General features: G+C 63.3%; 1 protein-coding gene across 1 annotated transcript in view; it reads left to right on the top strand.

Moving 5' to 3' along the window:
• LOC117641582 (scavenger receptor class B member 1-like) overlaps positions 1-15,995 on the top strand; it is a 28,786-nt gene extending 12,791 nt beyond the window's left edge. Inside the window, exons 3-10 of the mRNA XM_034379046.1 lie at positions 6,754-6,914; positions 10,283-10,421; positions 12,872-13,078; positions 13,405-13,549; positions 14,102-14,362; positions 14,804-14,922; positions 15,039-15,164; positions 15,291-15,995. Of these exons, the coding sequence (XP_034234937.1) occupies positions 6,754-6,914; positions 10,283-10,421; positions 12,872-13,078; positions 13,405-13,549; positions 14,102-14,362; positions 14,804-14,922; positions 15,039-15,164; positions 15,291-15,773 (1,641 nt within the window). The 3' untranslated portion in view covers positions 15,774-15,995. The remainder of the gene's footprint in view (positions 1-6,753; positions 6,915-10,282; positions 10,422-12,871; positions 13,079-13,404; positions 13,550-14,101; positions 14,363-14,803; positions 14,923-15,038; positions 15,165-15,290) is intronic.
• Positions 15,996-16,967: the final 972 nt, after the last annotated feature.

Below are 16,967 nucleotides of genomic sequence, written 5' to 3'. Positions count from 1 at the left end.
TCAGTGTTCTCAGGGCAGGGCCAGACCACCGCAGACTGTTGGCGGAGCTCTGGCTCGGTTGTATTTATGGGCTGGGCAACAGTGGCACTTGTCAGTGGGGTGTTCGAGGCCTACAGTGGAACCCTGGCCAGGGAGGGTGGTCTCATAGCCATGCAGGGAAGGGGAATAAAAGAAATAACTTGACATGGTGGTGGCCCCATGGTGGTGGCCCCATGGTGGAAGCCTCATGGTGGTGGCCCCATGGTGGAAGCCTCATGGTGGTCGCCCCGTAGTGGTGGTGGTGGCCCCATGGTGGTCGCCTCGTAGTGGTGGTGGTGGCCCTATGCCGGCCGGACTCGCTGTGGCCGTCGTGACGTCACGCGATCCGGATTCCACTCATGGTAGGACCGCCACGACGGCGGCGTGGTGTGCGTGGTGACGCCTGTCGCCGTCAGGGCCAGTGCGCTCAAACGGCTCGATAATGTGTTTTCCCGCGGGCGGGAGGCGGAACACCTCGGCGACCTCCTCGCCTCGCCCGCCTCGCCGGCGTGGCGGCCGAGGGTGGACCCGGTGGACCCGGTGGACCCGACGGACCGGGCGTAAGTGACCCCTGGCTCATTATTCGGCATTCAGCGACGCCTGCCCGGCCCGGTCTCTCCCTCGCACTCATGGAGCGACCCGTAGGGCCCGTAGGGGGTGCGAGAGAGACGGGAGCGACAACACAGCGACAAGGCGGCAGATAACGTTAGGCCGTCGAATGGCGAAGCGGGGCGGGGCGGGGCAGGGGGGGGGGGGCGGAGGTGACCATCCTCGCAGACCTGCCTCGCCTGCCTCGCCATCGAGCGCGCACCGGCCAGCAGCCACCACCGGCTCGCCTCACGCCGCGCACCTCGCCTCCTTGTGAACACCGTGGACACCGTAAATACCGTGCCATTGGCGGAGAACCGGCTGGGCGGAAAAGTGAAGCGAGCCGAGCAGTTCCAGCGCAGCTTTTGCGCGGCGCTTCCAGCGTGGGCCAGCCTGGACTAGCCTGGACCAGCGCGTCTCTGGGGGAGGCGGGTGGCTGCATTAGTGGGTGGAGAGGTTGTTCCCGGCCAACGTGCGCTCCGCCCCAGCCCGCTCCGCCCCGCCTTACATCACGAGTATTGCCCGGGTCCGGCTGCTGCTTGCTGCTGCTTGCTGCTGCTTGCTGCTGCTCCGCTGCACCGCGCGGCTCGGCGTCTGGAAACGCGCGTGAGGTAATGGCGCGGCGCGGACATTGCCAACGCGTGTTGTCGCAGCACACACTTAGCGCCCGGGCCGCCCCCCGGCCCGCCTCCTCGCCCTCCTTGTCGTCCTCCGCGGCGCGGCCGGCCGGTCCTTCGCGGGCCCGCGTCCTGCCGCTTGGGCCCCGGGAGGTTGGGCTAGGTCAGGCTAGGAGTAGCTATGCTAGGCTGGGCTAAGATAGGCTAGGTTCATTTAGGTTCATCAAGTAGGTAAGGTTGAGTAAAATGCTCTTGGCGGAAAAACGCTCTTGGCTGAAAAATACTCTTGGCAGAGAAGAGCTTCGGGGCCGGAAAAGGGTGAGGTTAGGTTGGGTTAGGGCACCATCGTGTCACTCGTCACCATCGCTTGCCAGCCAGTAGATGCGTCTCTGTCGCACCCGCGGTGCGGCGGGCTGCGTGAAGGCCCGAGGGCTGGTGGAGCGCTGGATATCACCGGAGCTGCCTGTCCACGGTCCAGAGAATCCGAACAAGCGAATGGGTCGCTCCGTCTCTCTCGCATCTCCACGGGGCGCGCCATCAGTGCGAGAGAGACAAGGCGACGGCCAGTGGGGCCTAGGGGTGCTGGCTCGGCTGGCGTGCTCTCGCTTCCTGGCTCCGAATCGCGCAGCAATCAGTCATCGGAGTGTGTTCCTGATCGGAGAGTGCCCCGCCAGTCCGCCGCTCGTTTTCCGTCTTGTCTCGCTAACGGAGAACGGAGTGAACGGATCGAACGGAGCGCACCATCCCATGGCGGAAGACAACGCGCGCACACAGACACACGAACACGCTTCGCGCCGCGCGCGCCGCGCCAACATCAACACTGCCACCTGTCAAGCCCAGCCCCCGTGCGGCGGCGTGCGGCGGCGTGCAGCTGCCGACCCGATGCCCGATGCCCGATGACTTGGCACTGGCTGACCGGCAACGCGTATCTAAACACATGCGCTCGTTTTTTATGTCCGGGTCCATGCGTTACACCGCGGACATCACCGGCACAATGGCGCGCCGCGCTTGTTTTCTCGATGCTGTTGGCCTTCCAGGTCATTGATGTCCCTCCCTCTTCCCCTCCCCCTTTCCCCTGCCCCTCTCCCTTCCCCTTCCCCTCGGCCTCCCCCTTTCCCCTCCTCAATCCTTCATCCGAGGGTCAGTGGTCGGCCAGTGCAGGTCCAAAGTCCGGCATCACCTGAGTCGGCGCGCCCTTCGCTTGCACGGCACGGCACGGCAGGGCACGGCAGGGCACGGCACGGCACGGCACGGCAGGGCAGGGCGGCTCGACGACCGGCCAGGACGCAAAAAACATGTCTCCGCCTGATTGGCGTTGCTAAAGGCAGCAAGTGCAAGGCGGCGGGCAGGCAGGCAGGCAGACAGGCAGCCTGACGCCATCTCGTTGCAACTCGGAATTTAAAACTCCGCCGTTTTCTTTAGTTTATTTCTGGTTTAAATGTCATCAAAACGATTTATAGACACTCAGCGGGACAGCCCGAACGACTCATTGGCGGCTGTCAAAGCTGCAACTGTACTGCGGGCACTGCACGTGGATTATGCTCGCGTTGAGCCATTGAGTTTTAGAGCGCAGTCAAGCCAGTCCGCCGAATGACCCGTCAAGGAGGTCAAAATTAATTCGCCCCGAATGAAAAGTTGCTCCCTTAGCGACACGACGCGGCTGACGCACACGTCGCACGCGGAAAACAACCGCGTTCACTTTCGTTATTTACATAACCATTCGTTTATTTTTGTAATGTTTGACGGTCCCAGGATGGGCCGCGAGTAAAAAAAGAAAATGCTTCGCCACTGCGACGAATCGTAAAATCCATTTGAAAAAAAAAAAGAAAGAAAACGACCCGACAGTAACATGAAATAAACGGACTTGAGTGGGTCGTCGCTGGTCCCACGGCAAAACACTGTGTCCGGGTTTCCTGTGGCCAGTCCAGTCCAGTCCAGCCTGGGGCTGGGGCTGCGACACCCGGACACCGCCCGTACACTGTTTTGCCGAGCTGGGCGCGGCGGCCGCGGCTCGGCGCCGAGCGGGGAGCTGAACGCGGGTGGCAGCGGCGTCGCCCCGACGTTGCAGCCAATCGCATTCCCCGTGTCACGCTTGCCGCCAAAACGTGGCCCTCCGATTGGCCGGCAGCGCCGCCGCCGCCGCGGCCTTGAGGTGGAAAGCTGCTCTCTGGCCGGTTAGATAGGCGGCCCACTGGACCCAGGGACCGGGCGGGCCGGGCGGGGCCGAAGTGACGCATCATCGCATCACTCACACACGCCTCCATTTGTAAAGCGGGTGCCGCTGGTCCCGCCGCCTGTTGGCGCTGCTGCCTCAATGATTCGACGGAGGGGAAAAGAAAGAAAAGGATGACAGCAGACCGATTCCCGACAGTCGTCTCGTCGCGACGTCTCTCTCACACTCTGGCGGCGTCCCGGGCAGAGAGGCAAAACACTGCGCGAGACTGTGCGAAACGCTGTTACTTCCCTGCGCCGCTTTATTGCTATCCGATCGATACATCGATCCTGATCGATACCGCCCTCTGCTTCGCGCTTCGCTTCCGTGCGGGCCAATTAGCGCGGCGCTTTTCGGCCACACCGCCTCGCACGCCCGTCGGCCTTCCGGAACGGACTGTCGTGTTGAAATACGAAATGAAATGGCGCGCCTGGCCGCGCCGGCTGTGGAGGCTGTCGGATTGGGCTGGGGTCTCTGAAGTCACTGGAGTCTCAGGAGTCGCTGGATGGCTGAAGTCACTGGGGTCTGTGCGGGTCTGTGGAGTCGCTGGAGTCTCAGGAGTCGGGATGGCTGGAGTCACTGGGGTCTGTGGAGTCGCTGGAGTCTCAGGAGTCCGAGGGGGGAACAGCTTCCCACATTCATTGTACAAAATTTGACCACATTCCACATTCAGGTGGCAAAAACGCCTGTAAGTAGGCAACATGTGTGGCAAAAATGCCAGAAATCTTGCACATTCTTGCACATTCACACAGTCATTGTACACCAAATTTTACAGTGCGTCACCCCTCGCAGGAGTCGCTGGATGGCTGGAGTCACTGGGGTCTGTGGAGTCGCTAGAGTCTAAGGAGTGGCTGTGGCTGCAGTCCCTTCGGGCCTCCGGGCCTTCGGGGTCATAGCTGGTCAGGAGGTAGCACAGCACGGCACAAGGCGTCACTCGACTGGCCGGCCAGGGCGTGCCAAGGCGTGCCAAGGCCCAGGACGAACCCGTCCGATCCGAGCAGACCGGATTCGAGCCGAAACGGTGGGGAACCCCGAAGTGGCCAGAGGGGGTGGCGCGTAAGCGTCTACAGCGTCTCGGGGGGCCGTGCGTCAGCCACGTGCAAGGAGCTGGCAGGACCCCTGGTTTCTTGGTTTTGTGTCTGTGAATATTCGGCTGACTTTCAGCGACCACTGCGGCCACTGCCAATCCAGCAGCGGTAAGAGGACTCCCTCAACGTCCTGGCATTTTGAGGACCCGACATCGCCTCGTCTTGGAAACGTTTTTACCAGTGGGGGCGGGGCGGGCGGGGGAGGAGCAGAGCCCCGGGCCTGGCGAGCCGCGCCAGAGCCTGCCTTCCCTCTGGGCCCGCCGACGCGCCGACGCGGTTCACGCGTACTGTGTTTATATATTGCGCGACCGCCAATCGAAATCAATTAACGCCGCCTAGTCGTTTCGGGACGAACGAAACGACCGAAACGACGTACGTGGACGACGTGGACGACGCGGAGAAAAGGTTTGCAACACATCACTCCACGCCGCCACGCCGTGCCACGCCGTGCACTCGTGATGCAAAACAACTTTCACTGAGCACGGCACGCCGCGGCACGCCTCGCTGCTGCAGTGATATGACGTCAGTTTTGTAATAAGTGGCGCGGCGCTACGGCCCATTTCGCCGGCCGATGGCCGATGCCGACTGACTGACGTGCTGGCTGACTGGCTGGCTGTCGGGCTGGCCGCCTCTGGCAGCCACTGGCTGGCGGCGCCAAGTTCGCCGGGTCACAAAGTGCAAAGCCGGCCGCTGCGCCGCTACGCGCTAAAACGGTTTCGACATCGGCCAACCCGTATGCAAATGCAAATTCTGGCTTCTAGTGCGCGGAATGGCATGGAGAGGAATGTCAATGTTGCCGTTTTCGTTTTCTGGCCGCCGTCGCGCTGATCGCCAGGAGGCACGCCGAGGCACGCCGCCAACAGGGCCAGGGCGGCCAGGGCGGCCAGGGCGGCCAGGGGTGCCAGCGGCGGCAGGTTCGAGTGCACCAGAGTCCAGGGGTGCCAACTTGACAGGCAAAAGCAAGTATAGTTGCTTCAGTCAAAGTTGGCGGGCCAGCGAGCCTTTGCTATGCAGCCCTATTCTTTGTGACATTATGAGTGTGGCAAACAGGCCCCAAGATGGGCCGGAACCTGCACCTTACAAAGGGATCGAACCCTTATGGTGACCGGAACGGGCGCAGTGAGCACTCAGACAATGAGACCCCCTGAAAAGAGTCGGCTGTTTAAGGTTTTCTATGGTCCTAGCCTCGCCAACTTTGACTGAGCCAACTACAACGACATCGGCGGCGAAGGCGAGCACATGCGTCCAAGGGGCCCGAGTCGCACGGCTGGCACGGCCGCGCCATGGCTGCCCCCGCCCTGAAGGGCCGCGGCGTGGCGGCCTGGCCTCGTCACGGCCTGCTTGGCGGAGGGCGGGCCGGCGGGCCGCGGCGCGCGGGGGTCAGGGCCAAGGCTGGAGGTGAAGGCCGAGGCCGCCCCCAAGGACGACGTGCCCCACCCGGCGTCACCCGCGCCCGCCGCGCCGCCGCGTCCTCGCCGACGCGGCCGACCAGGCCCGCCAGGCCCGCCAGGCCGGCAGAACGGGGCAGGGCGGCCCCGGCCCGGCCCGGCCCGGCCCCACCGCCCAAGCCACCGCCCAAGCCACCGCCCCACCGCACCGCCCGGGGCTGGCAGGCTGGCTGCGGCTCGGCGAGCTCGCCGATGATACTCGTTTCGTAATGTTGCTCCAGTCATTACTCACCGCCGAATAGAACCCACGGGGCTGGGATGGCGACGAGTACCCGTTTTCACGCGCGTCAATACAACAAAACAAAAAAAAACGGAGAAGAATTTCGAAATGTCACCGCCGCGTTGGCGTGAGTCATAAATATTGAACCTTTGACGCCGTACAGTTGTTGAAATGCGAAAATAATTTGATCAGGAACGGAATGCTGCATGACCAGGAGTCGGGCTGTGTCTTTTTTTCCGTCCATAGGATGCGAGCTGCCTGTTGTGGCCCCCGCCATACAGTGTCGCGGTTTTTCAGCCTGAATGTTTTTCAAACCGGCTGCACGCCACACGCCAGGCCAACTTGTCATTCAATCATTCTGCCTACTTAGCGCCGCGCGGCCTTTCGGTTCAGCCCCTCGGCCTTTCACCCGGCGCTTCCAGCTGTTCCAGCGCCTCCAGTGAAAGGTCTAGGCGCCTCCCGGCCCGAAAACGAACGCGCGCAAACGTAAACAAAAAGAACACAAGAAGAAAATGTCTGGGAATGGAGTATGTTAACCACCCTTGTGCTTTTTGTCCCGCAGGACCTCAAGCTCCGGAATGACACCATGTCGTACTACTACTGGCAGAAGCCCGGCGTGGTCCGCCTCACCAAGGTGTACATCTTCAACGTGACCAACCCCGACGGCGTGCTGCGGCGGGGCGAGCGGCCGCGCCTGCAGGAGGTCGGGCCCTACGTCTACAAGTAAGCACAAAGACTCGCACACGCATGCTCGAAAGCGGTGTCCAGTGTCTCGGCGGTGTCGTGGAGCAAGAAAAAAGGCGCGCAAAATGTGTGCCAGAGTGTTGCCGCTGCACGGCGCCGCGGCGGCGCGCAGTGAAGTGACCCTTTTCATAACCGTTGGCACTAATGAGCTCAGTTTTCGCGGGCGCCTCTCGAAGTGGGTCAGTCGGTGAAGACCAAGACCGGGTGCAGCTGGACGCCCCGACGCCCTCTTCCCCCGCGCCCCCCGCGCCCCCGAGCGCACGCCCGCCGCACTCATCCGAGCGAGAGAGAGAGAGAGAGAGAGAGGGGAGACGGCGGCCTGACGGCGGCGGCCGCGCTGCAAGCCGAGCAAAGTGCGTGCGAACACTGACTGTTTCCACACCGCCGAACGGACGGACGGGACCGGGCCGCCATCGCCGCCATCAGGCGAACGGGCGTCGTCGGCCAATCGCCTGCAGCCTGCAGCGAGCCGGGTAGGCCGGCCAGCGCAGCGCGCGCGTCCTGCGGGCCGGCCCGCCTCCCAGGCGCCCTGCGCAGCCCTGCGCCAGCCAAGCTGTGCCAGAGAAGTGTCCACGTCGAGTCCACGTCGAGTCCACGTCCCGGACGGTCAGCCGTCTGATTCCGAGCACTGCTTTCGTCGCTCTGTCTCTCTCGCACTCCTGGGGCGGTCCGTAGGGGTGCGAGAGAGACAGCGACGAAGCAGTGTTCAGAATCAGACGGCAGACGGCGGTCTTACCGGGCAGCAAGCAGACCGCCCGCGCCACCCTGCGCACCCTCTGGACTGCCGAAGCAGAGCAGGGCGCCGTCGAACGCGTTGCACCTGCCGCCCAGCCTCGCCCCCGCGGCGTGCACGGTGCACGGTCCGTGGACCGGAGGTGAAGTCCGGCCAGCGTGTGCCGTGCCGCCGTGCCGCGCCCATTGGCCAGCCCGTGCAATTGCGTCACGCGGGGGCCGGGCGGCGGGGCGGCGGGCGGCGGGGCGGCGGGGTCTTAAGGGATCGCCGCCGTGATGTAACAGGTGTCAGGCCGGGGGCAGACGGGGGGCGGGGGAGGGGTCAGCTGTTCTGTGTTTATGACTGGAAACGGCGGGGCGGCGGGCGGCTGGGCAGGGCGTTCGCAGCGTTCGCAGCGTTAGCCAGGCAACAGTAGTGGTGGCGTTGATCGTCCGCGGCGGGGCGGGACTGGCTGCAATATAACGGTTGCAGAGCGGGCCGCCATTTGGAGCAGGCAGTCGGGGCGGGATGCGAAGTGAGGTGCGGGGCGGGGCGGGGCGGGGCGGGCGTAACATTCCGAGACAAAGTGACGCGGAAGGGGCGTGCAGGCAGTGCAGGCAGTGCTGGCAGTGGAGGACGAGGAGGGCAGGGCGCGCGTGCTGCAGCCTGATTCCCCGTACCGCGCTGCATCGCGCCGTCTCCCTCGCACTCGCGGCGCGTGCCGTGGGGCCCGTGGGGGTGCGAGAGAGACAGCGTGGTGCCGGCGCGTGCATTTGCATGGCCCAGGAAGCGGCAGTGCAGCGGGCCGCCGCTGCATTCGCACGCCTTGCCGGAGCGCCGCCGCCGCCTTGCCGAGGTTCCACAAAGGCCCGGCACACGCAGCGCCGCGCCGCGCCACGCCCCCGACGACGCTCGTTACGCTAGTGACACGCACACACACGCATCTAGATAGCGTGACACGCGGGCAGGGTCGCGCCGCGTGCACGGCCGTGGGATGGCGGTCACGGTTAGGTCCGGCCGGGGTCCGGCTCGGTCCGGCCGCCCTTAGCCCTGCCCTCCCCGCCGACAGTGCACGCGCACGCCAGCCCACACGCCAACGCCCACGCCATCTGCACGCCAGCGCGCAGTCCCGGATAGCGTGCTTTGGTCTCGCACGCAGGGAGCGTCTCGGAGGGGTGCGAGAGAGACAGTGACCAGTGGCCGGAATTAAAGGTGTGTACAATGAGACCTCGTCATGGTGCAGCTAGACGCCCTGTGGCCGCGTTGAAGCTCATGTCTCGGCAGTGCGGCCGGGCGCGCCCACACTGGCCGCGGGGTGAGGGACCTTTGCACTCCGCGGTGGCAGAGTCGCTACCACTCCGCCTCCACCGCGATGAAAGCAGATTCGCCGCGGCACTAAAAGGTCTTTGCATTTGGCGGCCTTGGCGCGGACGCGGCGGTACGCGGCGCGCAGGGGTCGGACGAGACGCGGCGAGGCGTGCCGGCCAACACCTCTTATTTTGGTTTTATTCTTGCCCGCCGCCCGCCGCGCGCTCCCCTTGTTTTCCACTAGAGCGGGCTGTTAGCAACTCCAAGCGCGTCGGCTCCGGCCCGCCGCTTCCAGAACCATCCTCCTCCTCTTCGCGCTCGTCGTCGGCGCTGCGACGTCCGCCGGGGACTCGGGGACCTGCTCTCGGCTGTCCGCCTGCCCTTTGACCCCGCCGTAAAAGGACGCTAAATTGGCGCGTCGTCCCATTGAAAGGTTTCCCTCCGGGTGCGTCTGGCGAGCCGTGAGCACCGCGTCGACGACGTCGTCGCGTCGCCGCGACTGCCGCGACGCCGTACAGGTTCCTGTGGCCTTGACACGGTGCGCGCGCGGTGCGCGTCCCTGGTGGGGGAGTGGGGGCTCGGAAGCAGTGTCGTTCCCCTTCCCAGACGGCCGGCCGGACCAGCGCCACCAGCGCCGCGGCGCAGCCCCGCGCCACGCCGCGCCCCGCATCGGTTACATCACTTGGCCGCTATTACCCTTGTTATGGAAAGTCAACTCGTTCTGCAGCTCTGTGTCTGCGTCCGTCCGTCCGTCCGTCCGTCCGTCCGCCAAGCTCCTGCCCGCCTGCTGCCTTTGCACCTTTGTAGTGCAGCAGGAAATAAACCACTGTGGTCCACAGTGGCGGCGCCAGCGCGCCAGCCAAATCGCTCTGCACCGGGTTGGATTACCGGATTCCACTCTGGTGGCGCTAGGCGCGCTTGGCGCTGCCGAGTGTAGGGCACAGCAGTTATGTCACAGACGGACAGACCGGCCGGCCGGCCAGACGGACGCCACAAATTCAAGCGGGGCGAGAAACAGCTTCGGAAGGTTGAACCACAGGCCTCATTCCGAGCTGAGATGACCCGCTTCGTGAAACGCCTGCGCGGTAGGCAATTCGCCTGACAGTCGGAGTGCAAACTGGACTTCGGAGGCTAGACCACAAATTGAGCGTTTGCCGGCGTGCAAACCTCTTGTTTTTCCGAGTCGAGACACATGCATCTGCAGACTGACTCCCGCGAAGAGTCGTATGCCTTCGTCGTGCCTTCTCTGTCGCACTCAAAGGGGCGCTCCGTTGGGATGCGGGACAAAGCCACCTGACGCCCACTGTTGTCATTTTGCCTGTCGCAGGGAGGAGATGGAGAAAGTGAACGTCAAGTTCCACGACAACGACACCGTCACGTTCCAGCACCGGAAGATCCTGCACTTCGTGCCGGAGCTGTCCAAGAGCATGACCGAGAGGATATGCGTGCCCAACATTCCGCTGCTGGTAAGCTACATCGGGCCGCAAATGCCCATCGGCCATCGGGCCGTCCGGTTAGTTAGGCCGCCGCCAACACCATTCAGGCCCCGGCGGCATGCCGCGCGCCGCGCAAATATTAAATATTAACCGTCCTTGACGACTTCCGCCAAACGTGGAACACCTCCTGGGAAGCGTTCGAAACACAGGCGGGCCCGGCGCGCGTAGCCAAGCGGGTGCAACCGTGCTCGAAGCGAACGCGTCCCGGCTGCCGGTGCGTCTGCCTAGGTGCGTCGGCTGGCCCGCGCCCGCGCAGCCCGCGCCAGTCTCGGCGCCTTATTTGCGGAATTTCGCGCCGCAAATGCTATTTGGCCGGCAGGGCGCGGCGCGGCACGGCACTGAGGCCAACAACCCGCCACGGGGAGAGCAAGCAAGGACGACTGAAAAAGCGCAGCCAAACGGGTGCATGGAAAGCAGCAAGCGGGCTCGGTGCAGCGGCAAGCCGCGGCAAGCAACTGGGCCTGCCCGGTCTGGGTCCGAGCAAACGTCGTCACCAAGGCCAAATATCGCCGACAACTATTTCTCGAATTATTTCGCCACTGGCTGAATAATGCATCAGCGGAGCCGCGCTGATTGGTCGTAAAGCGTTCACGCTGCAGCCAGACCGACCAGCCTCTCCGGATCAAAGACCGCGGTGCCAAAACGCACTCCACGCAGCGCCGCGCCCCGCCGCGCCCGCCGCGCCCCGCCGCGCCCCGCCGCGCCCCGCCGCGCCCCGCCTCGCCCTACCAGGCCGTGACGGCCAGATCGGCGGCCCTGGTGCAGCACGTTCGCCCTGGAGACTGACTCTGACTTCGCGTCCACGCTGCGTCCACGCGTGCCCGGGCGCGGCGCCGTCGCCGCCCGTCTCCCTCGCACCCGCGGGCCGCGCCGGACTGCACCGGGCCATCTGCATGGGTGCGACGGAGACGACCGCCATTTTTTCCGACGCGCGCACGGAAAAAAAGGATTAGTTGTGACAACTAACATGTTAGTTGAAAAGCGTCCAAAGAAGATTTTAGTTTTCACGACTAAAAGTTTGCTGCTCGAACGAATTTATAAGTTGAAACGACTAAGAAACTACAGTTGGCTCAAGGATAAAGTTGATTATTCCTACACTATGTTAGTTGTGAGGATTAACACGAGCGTCACGGAAGAAAATAAACCACGCACAGAAAAAAGTCTGCGGCGGGAATCGAACTCAGGACCTGTCGTTTGTCAATCAGAGACGCTGCCCACTGCGCTGCGGACATTCTTAGGAGACCCGACTTTCGGGCGATGATTTAATCGTCGCTTGTCCTAGCATCGGTCAGTTTGCTGTATCAGCGTCATTGGGCATTCTCCCGCTATCAGCTCACCACAGCGGAGTGGATAGCCTCAGCAGCTCTCAGATCACAGATTCCGCGATCGATACCCGCTGAAGGTTTTTCTTCTACGAAGCTTATTTTCTCTCATGACGCTCATGTTAGTCATCACAACTAACATATTGTAGGCACAATCAACTTTATCCTTGTACCAACTTTAATTTGTTAGTTGGCCAAACTAATATTATTGCTCCTGCAGCAAATTTTTAGCCGCAGCAACTAAAATCTTCCTTGGACGCATTCCAACCAACATGTTAGTTGTTACAACTAATCCTTTTTTTCCGTGCGGTCCTCTCGCGGCTCGGTGCTCGCGCACGGCCGGGCCCGGCCCGCCGTCCAGCAAGGAGCGGTGCACAGCCACGTTATGCAATTGCGCGGGGCGGGGCGGGGCGGGGCGGGGCGGGGCGGGGCGGGTCCGCTTTCAAATGGATTTTTCAGCACGCAGCAATAGCTCCTGCTGGAAGAGGCCACTTCACGTCGCAAAAGGAAGAATAACCGTCTTACCAGTGTCACTGGCAGGGGATTCCAAACAACATTCCCATATTAGTTGTTTTTCTCCCTTTTCTTTCTTCCAACATTTTCCCGCCTTTGATCTGCTGCTGCGATTCTTGTCTCGATTCAAACGACTGGATTGAAAGCTAGCCGAAATGCAGTGAGTGGGCACTAGGCAGGCCGGCCGGGCAGGCTGGCCAGGCGTTTGATTTATTTCTGGCGTTGCGCCACGCCGGCCAAGTGCACACCACCACACCACTAAAACAGAGACAGACCTGCACGGGTTATGATGAAAGGCCACCGGCAAAAAGACTCAGAGACAGCAGCAGCAGCAGCAGCAACAACAACAACAACAACAACAACAACAACAAAAAGGCAAACTGCATTTTTGAGCTGCATTTCGGCGCGTCGTCCAGACCGTGCGTGTGTGTGTGCGCGCGCGTGTGTGCGTATTTAACTATCATCCGAAGGCCGCGCAAAAAAAAGAATCCAGGGAAAGACTAAACCGCTATCGCGGTCCGTCATCTTTCGGACTTTTGCCTTTTGGGTTAGCGTGGTTTGGCTGACTCCGCCTTGCTCTTCCAGACGCTGGCCACGCAGAGCAGGCACATGCCGTGGGGGGTGCAGGCGGCCATGTCCGTCCTGGTGCGCGGCATGGACAACTTCGTGACGGTGACGCCCGAGCAGTTCCTCTTCGGCTACGACGACGCCCTCGTCACCCTGGCCAACATCGCCAACACCCTGCTGCACATCAACTGGCCCGCGCCCCGGATCATGTCGCTGCTCAAGGGGGTACGTATCGCGGCGGCGGCGCCCAGCAGACAGTGGGTCAGAGGACAAGGTGGAGGCGGCCAAATTCCAAGATGCTTTTTGAGCTCCAGAGTCCCAAATGGGACTGGAACCGAACGCATGACCCCACCAATGAATTGCTCTCCGAACGAGGAATCCGATGGTGGGGTCACACGCTCGGTTCGAGTCCCATTTAGCGACTCTGGAGCTCAAAACGCGTCTAGAGTTTTGGCCGCCTCCACCGGTCATCTGGCCTCTGGCCCACTGTGCGCCAGGCAGGCGGGCAGCCGATGCAGCCCTCCGCCATAACGCCCTTGTCTGTGTTGCAGCGCAACGGCACCCTGCCCGAGGTGCACACCATGTACACGGGCCACGACTCCAGAGCCAGGATGGGCCTGCTGGACAGACTCAACGGGCTGGACCACCTGCCGTTCTGGTCCGAGCCCCCGTGCAACTCCATCAAAGCCTCCGAGGGTACAGTCAGCTGCTGCCTTGCTGGCCTTGCTGCCACAGTCTGCATTGCTTTTCATTTCCATTTCATCGTCGCCTATTCCATGTTAAGCTCGCGTCTTCGTTTTCGTTTTCGTTTCCGTTGGTCGTCGCTTGTCGATTCGCTTCCGCGCGCTTCCGCGGGAAGAGAGCTTTCTTTGTTCGGAACTGCGTCGAGTGCTTCGGGCTTGTGCGGCTTGTGCTAACCGAGCTTCAGAACGTTCTTCTTGCAGACCGAGTCGCGCCGCCCGCTCATCACATCAACTCGCCTCATCCACTTGCCATCCAACCTGTCATGGGTAACTGGGGCCCTCGAAGGGGCGGTTCCCCCACAGCGGCTCCAAAACGGAAGTGCGCGAGTGCGGGGGAGGGGTATGGGAGGAGGGCTGGGAGGGCTGGGAGGGGGATGCCTCGCTGTACGTTCGATTTGGGGGAATGAGTCGCCGTCACTCCAGTGCACTTTGTCGTTTTGGGGGCGCTCTGGCAGCGAGGCTAGGTCTAACTGGGGACCGTGCGTTGCGCGGTGTGGTGTCATAGGTTCGTTCTTTCCGCCACGAGACATCACTCACGAGGACTTGGTGGCCATCTACGACAAGGACCTGTGTCGCGCCTTCCCGCTGCAGTACCGCCGCCTGGTGGACAAGGACGGCATCAGCGCGGGCTACTACACGCCGCCAGACTCCATCTTCGCGCCCTCGGAGGCCTTCCCGGACAACAAGTGCTTTTGTCCGCCAGGGGAGAGCCCCACCGCGCCCTGCGAGCTCAAGGGGCTGCAGAACATCAGCCCGTGTCACTACGGTAAGCGGCAGGACACTCGGAAGGACACAGAACGATAAAACGCGACCGCCGAGGGAGTCGAACCTGCAACGTTAGCCTCCGGACCGCACGCCCCGACCCACGCAGCCACCAAGACAGACCGTACTTGACCTACATGTTGTGTTCTTTCAATGAAGCGGGTCCATAGTGCACTGCCAGAAGAGCCAGAGGCGCGGAGCGGCGGAGCGCGGTCGAACCGGCGAAGGCGTGTCCTGATCGGGCCCAAGTCCGAAGTCCGCAGCTTTGGACGATTGAGTTACGAACGAGGGCGCGTCGTCGCCCTGTCCGACTCGACTCCGCGCCCGGCCGTGGCGGCCGTGGCCCCCGGCCCCGGCGTGCACTAGGACTGGCCTCGCTTCGCTTTCTGGACGTGCTGCCACCCCACGCCCAGGGCCCCAGGGATGACTGCTTGGTGTGTTGCAGACGCACCCGTCTTCGTCTCGTTCCCGCACTTCTTCAACGCCGACAACTCGCTGCTGGAGGCTGTCGAGGGCATGACGCCGAACCGAGACCGCCACGAGACGTTCTTCAAAATCCAGCCGGTAAGTGGCGTCCTGTCGTGTGGACTCCAAGTCGTCCAGACAAGTGTCCCCGCCACTGTTTGCCTGTTTGCACCGAAAAGCCAGTCGGCGCTAACGGCGGTTGCGTGTTTTTGCAGAAACTCGGCGTCACCATGGAGGCCAAAGTGCGGATCCAGCTCAACCTCAAAGTGGACCATGCTCCGTACATTTACTCGGTACACACGTTCCCCGAAATCGTCTTCCCCATCATTTGGCTCGAAGAGGTAAGCTGCGTCGCGAGCACGCGATGCCCCTAGGCGCCCCCAGGCGCCCCCAGGGACGTTCTCGTTCTCAAGCCAATAGACGTGGATTGTCGATCATTTTTGAGCACTGACTCCCACTTTTCCCAGGGCGTGGACGAGCTGACTCCAGAGATCCACCGGTGGGTGTACATCGCCACGACGGCGGCCGACTTCATCATCCCGTCCGTCGAGTACTCCTTCATCGTGGTGGGCGCGCTGACGCTGGCCGCCGTGTTCGTGCGCACTTACAAGGGCGTCGTGTTCACGGCGGAGAACCTGGAGCGCGGCATGGAGGAGCTCCGGACGGGCAGCCATCTCATCATCAACGCCGCGTCGCACGCCGCGCACGCCGCCACGCACCCGTCGCACGCGCGGCACAAGGACCGCGAGCACCGCGAGCAGCAGTACCACCTGCTGAGGAGCACGTCGTCCACGTCGGCCGCCTCCACCACGGCGTCGTCGTCGAGCACCGCCACCGCCTCCACGCCGCTGCCGTCCGATACGAGCGACCAGGTCGACCTGGCCGCCGAGACGGACCCCATGGTCGTCCACGTCCTCAGTTCGTCCCCCAGCCAGGCGCGAGCCGTGTGAATGGACTAATGGTCGCCCCTTCCCCGCGACCACCAGGCCGGCCCGCGGGGCCCAAGGACATTCGCCTGGTGGACATTCGCCCTTCGAGAGTGCGGCGAGCAGGGCTAAGCAGGGCCTGCTTTTTGTTGCGATTGCCTGCCGCCTCGCCGCCTCGCCCTCGCCGTCGCGGCGAACCCCTTCCATTCTAGTCGACCAAGTCGCGGACCGCCGAGGCCCCGCCCCGGCCCCAGCCCCGCCCTGGGCTGGGCGCCCTGCCTGGCCCTGCCGCCGCCGCCGGCAACCCCCGCGGCCCGCGCCGCCCGTCCGCGCCGCTACCACGGCCACGCCGGCGACGCCACGCCTCTACCTCCAAGACGCGGTGCGGCGCGGCGCGAGTCGCAGAAGCCAATTTCGCTTCGCCCGGTTCCTGGACCCTCGATTCAGAGCACCGAGGCCCGGAGCCGTCCTGGACGTCTGATGACTGTGATTCGGCAACGGTTTCCGTCGATTTGTGTCATGCTTCCCTGTCCCGCAGAAACACTCCCGCGCCCGCGACCCACGGCCCTCCCGCCTCCCCTCCATCGCCACCCTCCCCTCTGAACCCCGAGCTGGCCTCGGGCCGCAGAGGGGCGGTGCTGGGCAGCGTGCGGGTGGTTATGGAGGAGAGCAGCGGTGCCTCGACCCCCGGCCGTCGCGGACACCTGGACGCACCTCGTGCAGTGCAGGAGGAGAGGCGGGCCGCCACCGCGCTCCTCCACGTCGTCAGCACTTTGGTCTCATTCTTTGAGCCGCCCGCACCGCCACTACCGCCACGGCGGCAAGGGAAAGGAAAGGGCCGAGGAAGGACAATGACGCCGCACGGCGGCCGAGGCCGAGTGGGCCGAGCCGCGTGCGCGCCGCCGCGATCGGACGAACTTCGGTGCGGACCAAAGCGGCCTTGAGAGCCTTCGCTTCGGCCCGAGGGCGCAGGGCGCAAGCATGCCTCGTGTGTAACGTGCAGTGTGGGAAAAGCGAAAACTGCTGGCGATGGGCTAGTCGCGAAATGACCGTCGCAACTGGAATTGGGCGGGAGCCGTGTCAGCCACAGCTGCCTCCTGCCTCCCAGCGTGCGGAGGTGTCGAATGGGATGCCTACGTCCAAGGCGCGGCGTGCGGCGCGGCGGGCCTCTGCCCAGTGTAGCAGTGTTCGCTGCCAGAGAAACGGAACGGACTACTC

Source organism: Thrips palmi, unplaced genomic scaffold (assembly GCF_012932325.1).
Source record: "Thrips palmi isolate BJ-2018 unplaced genomic scaffold, TpBJ-2018v1 HiC_scaffold_15, whole genome shotgun sequence".
Classification (NCBI taxonomy): Eukaryota; Metazoa; Arthropoda; class Insecta; order Thysanoptera; family Thripidae; genus Thrips; species Thrips palmi.
The sequence above is the reverse complement of the archived record's forward strand: the minus strand, read 5'-3'. Positions and strand labels throughout refer to the sequence as shown.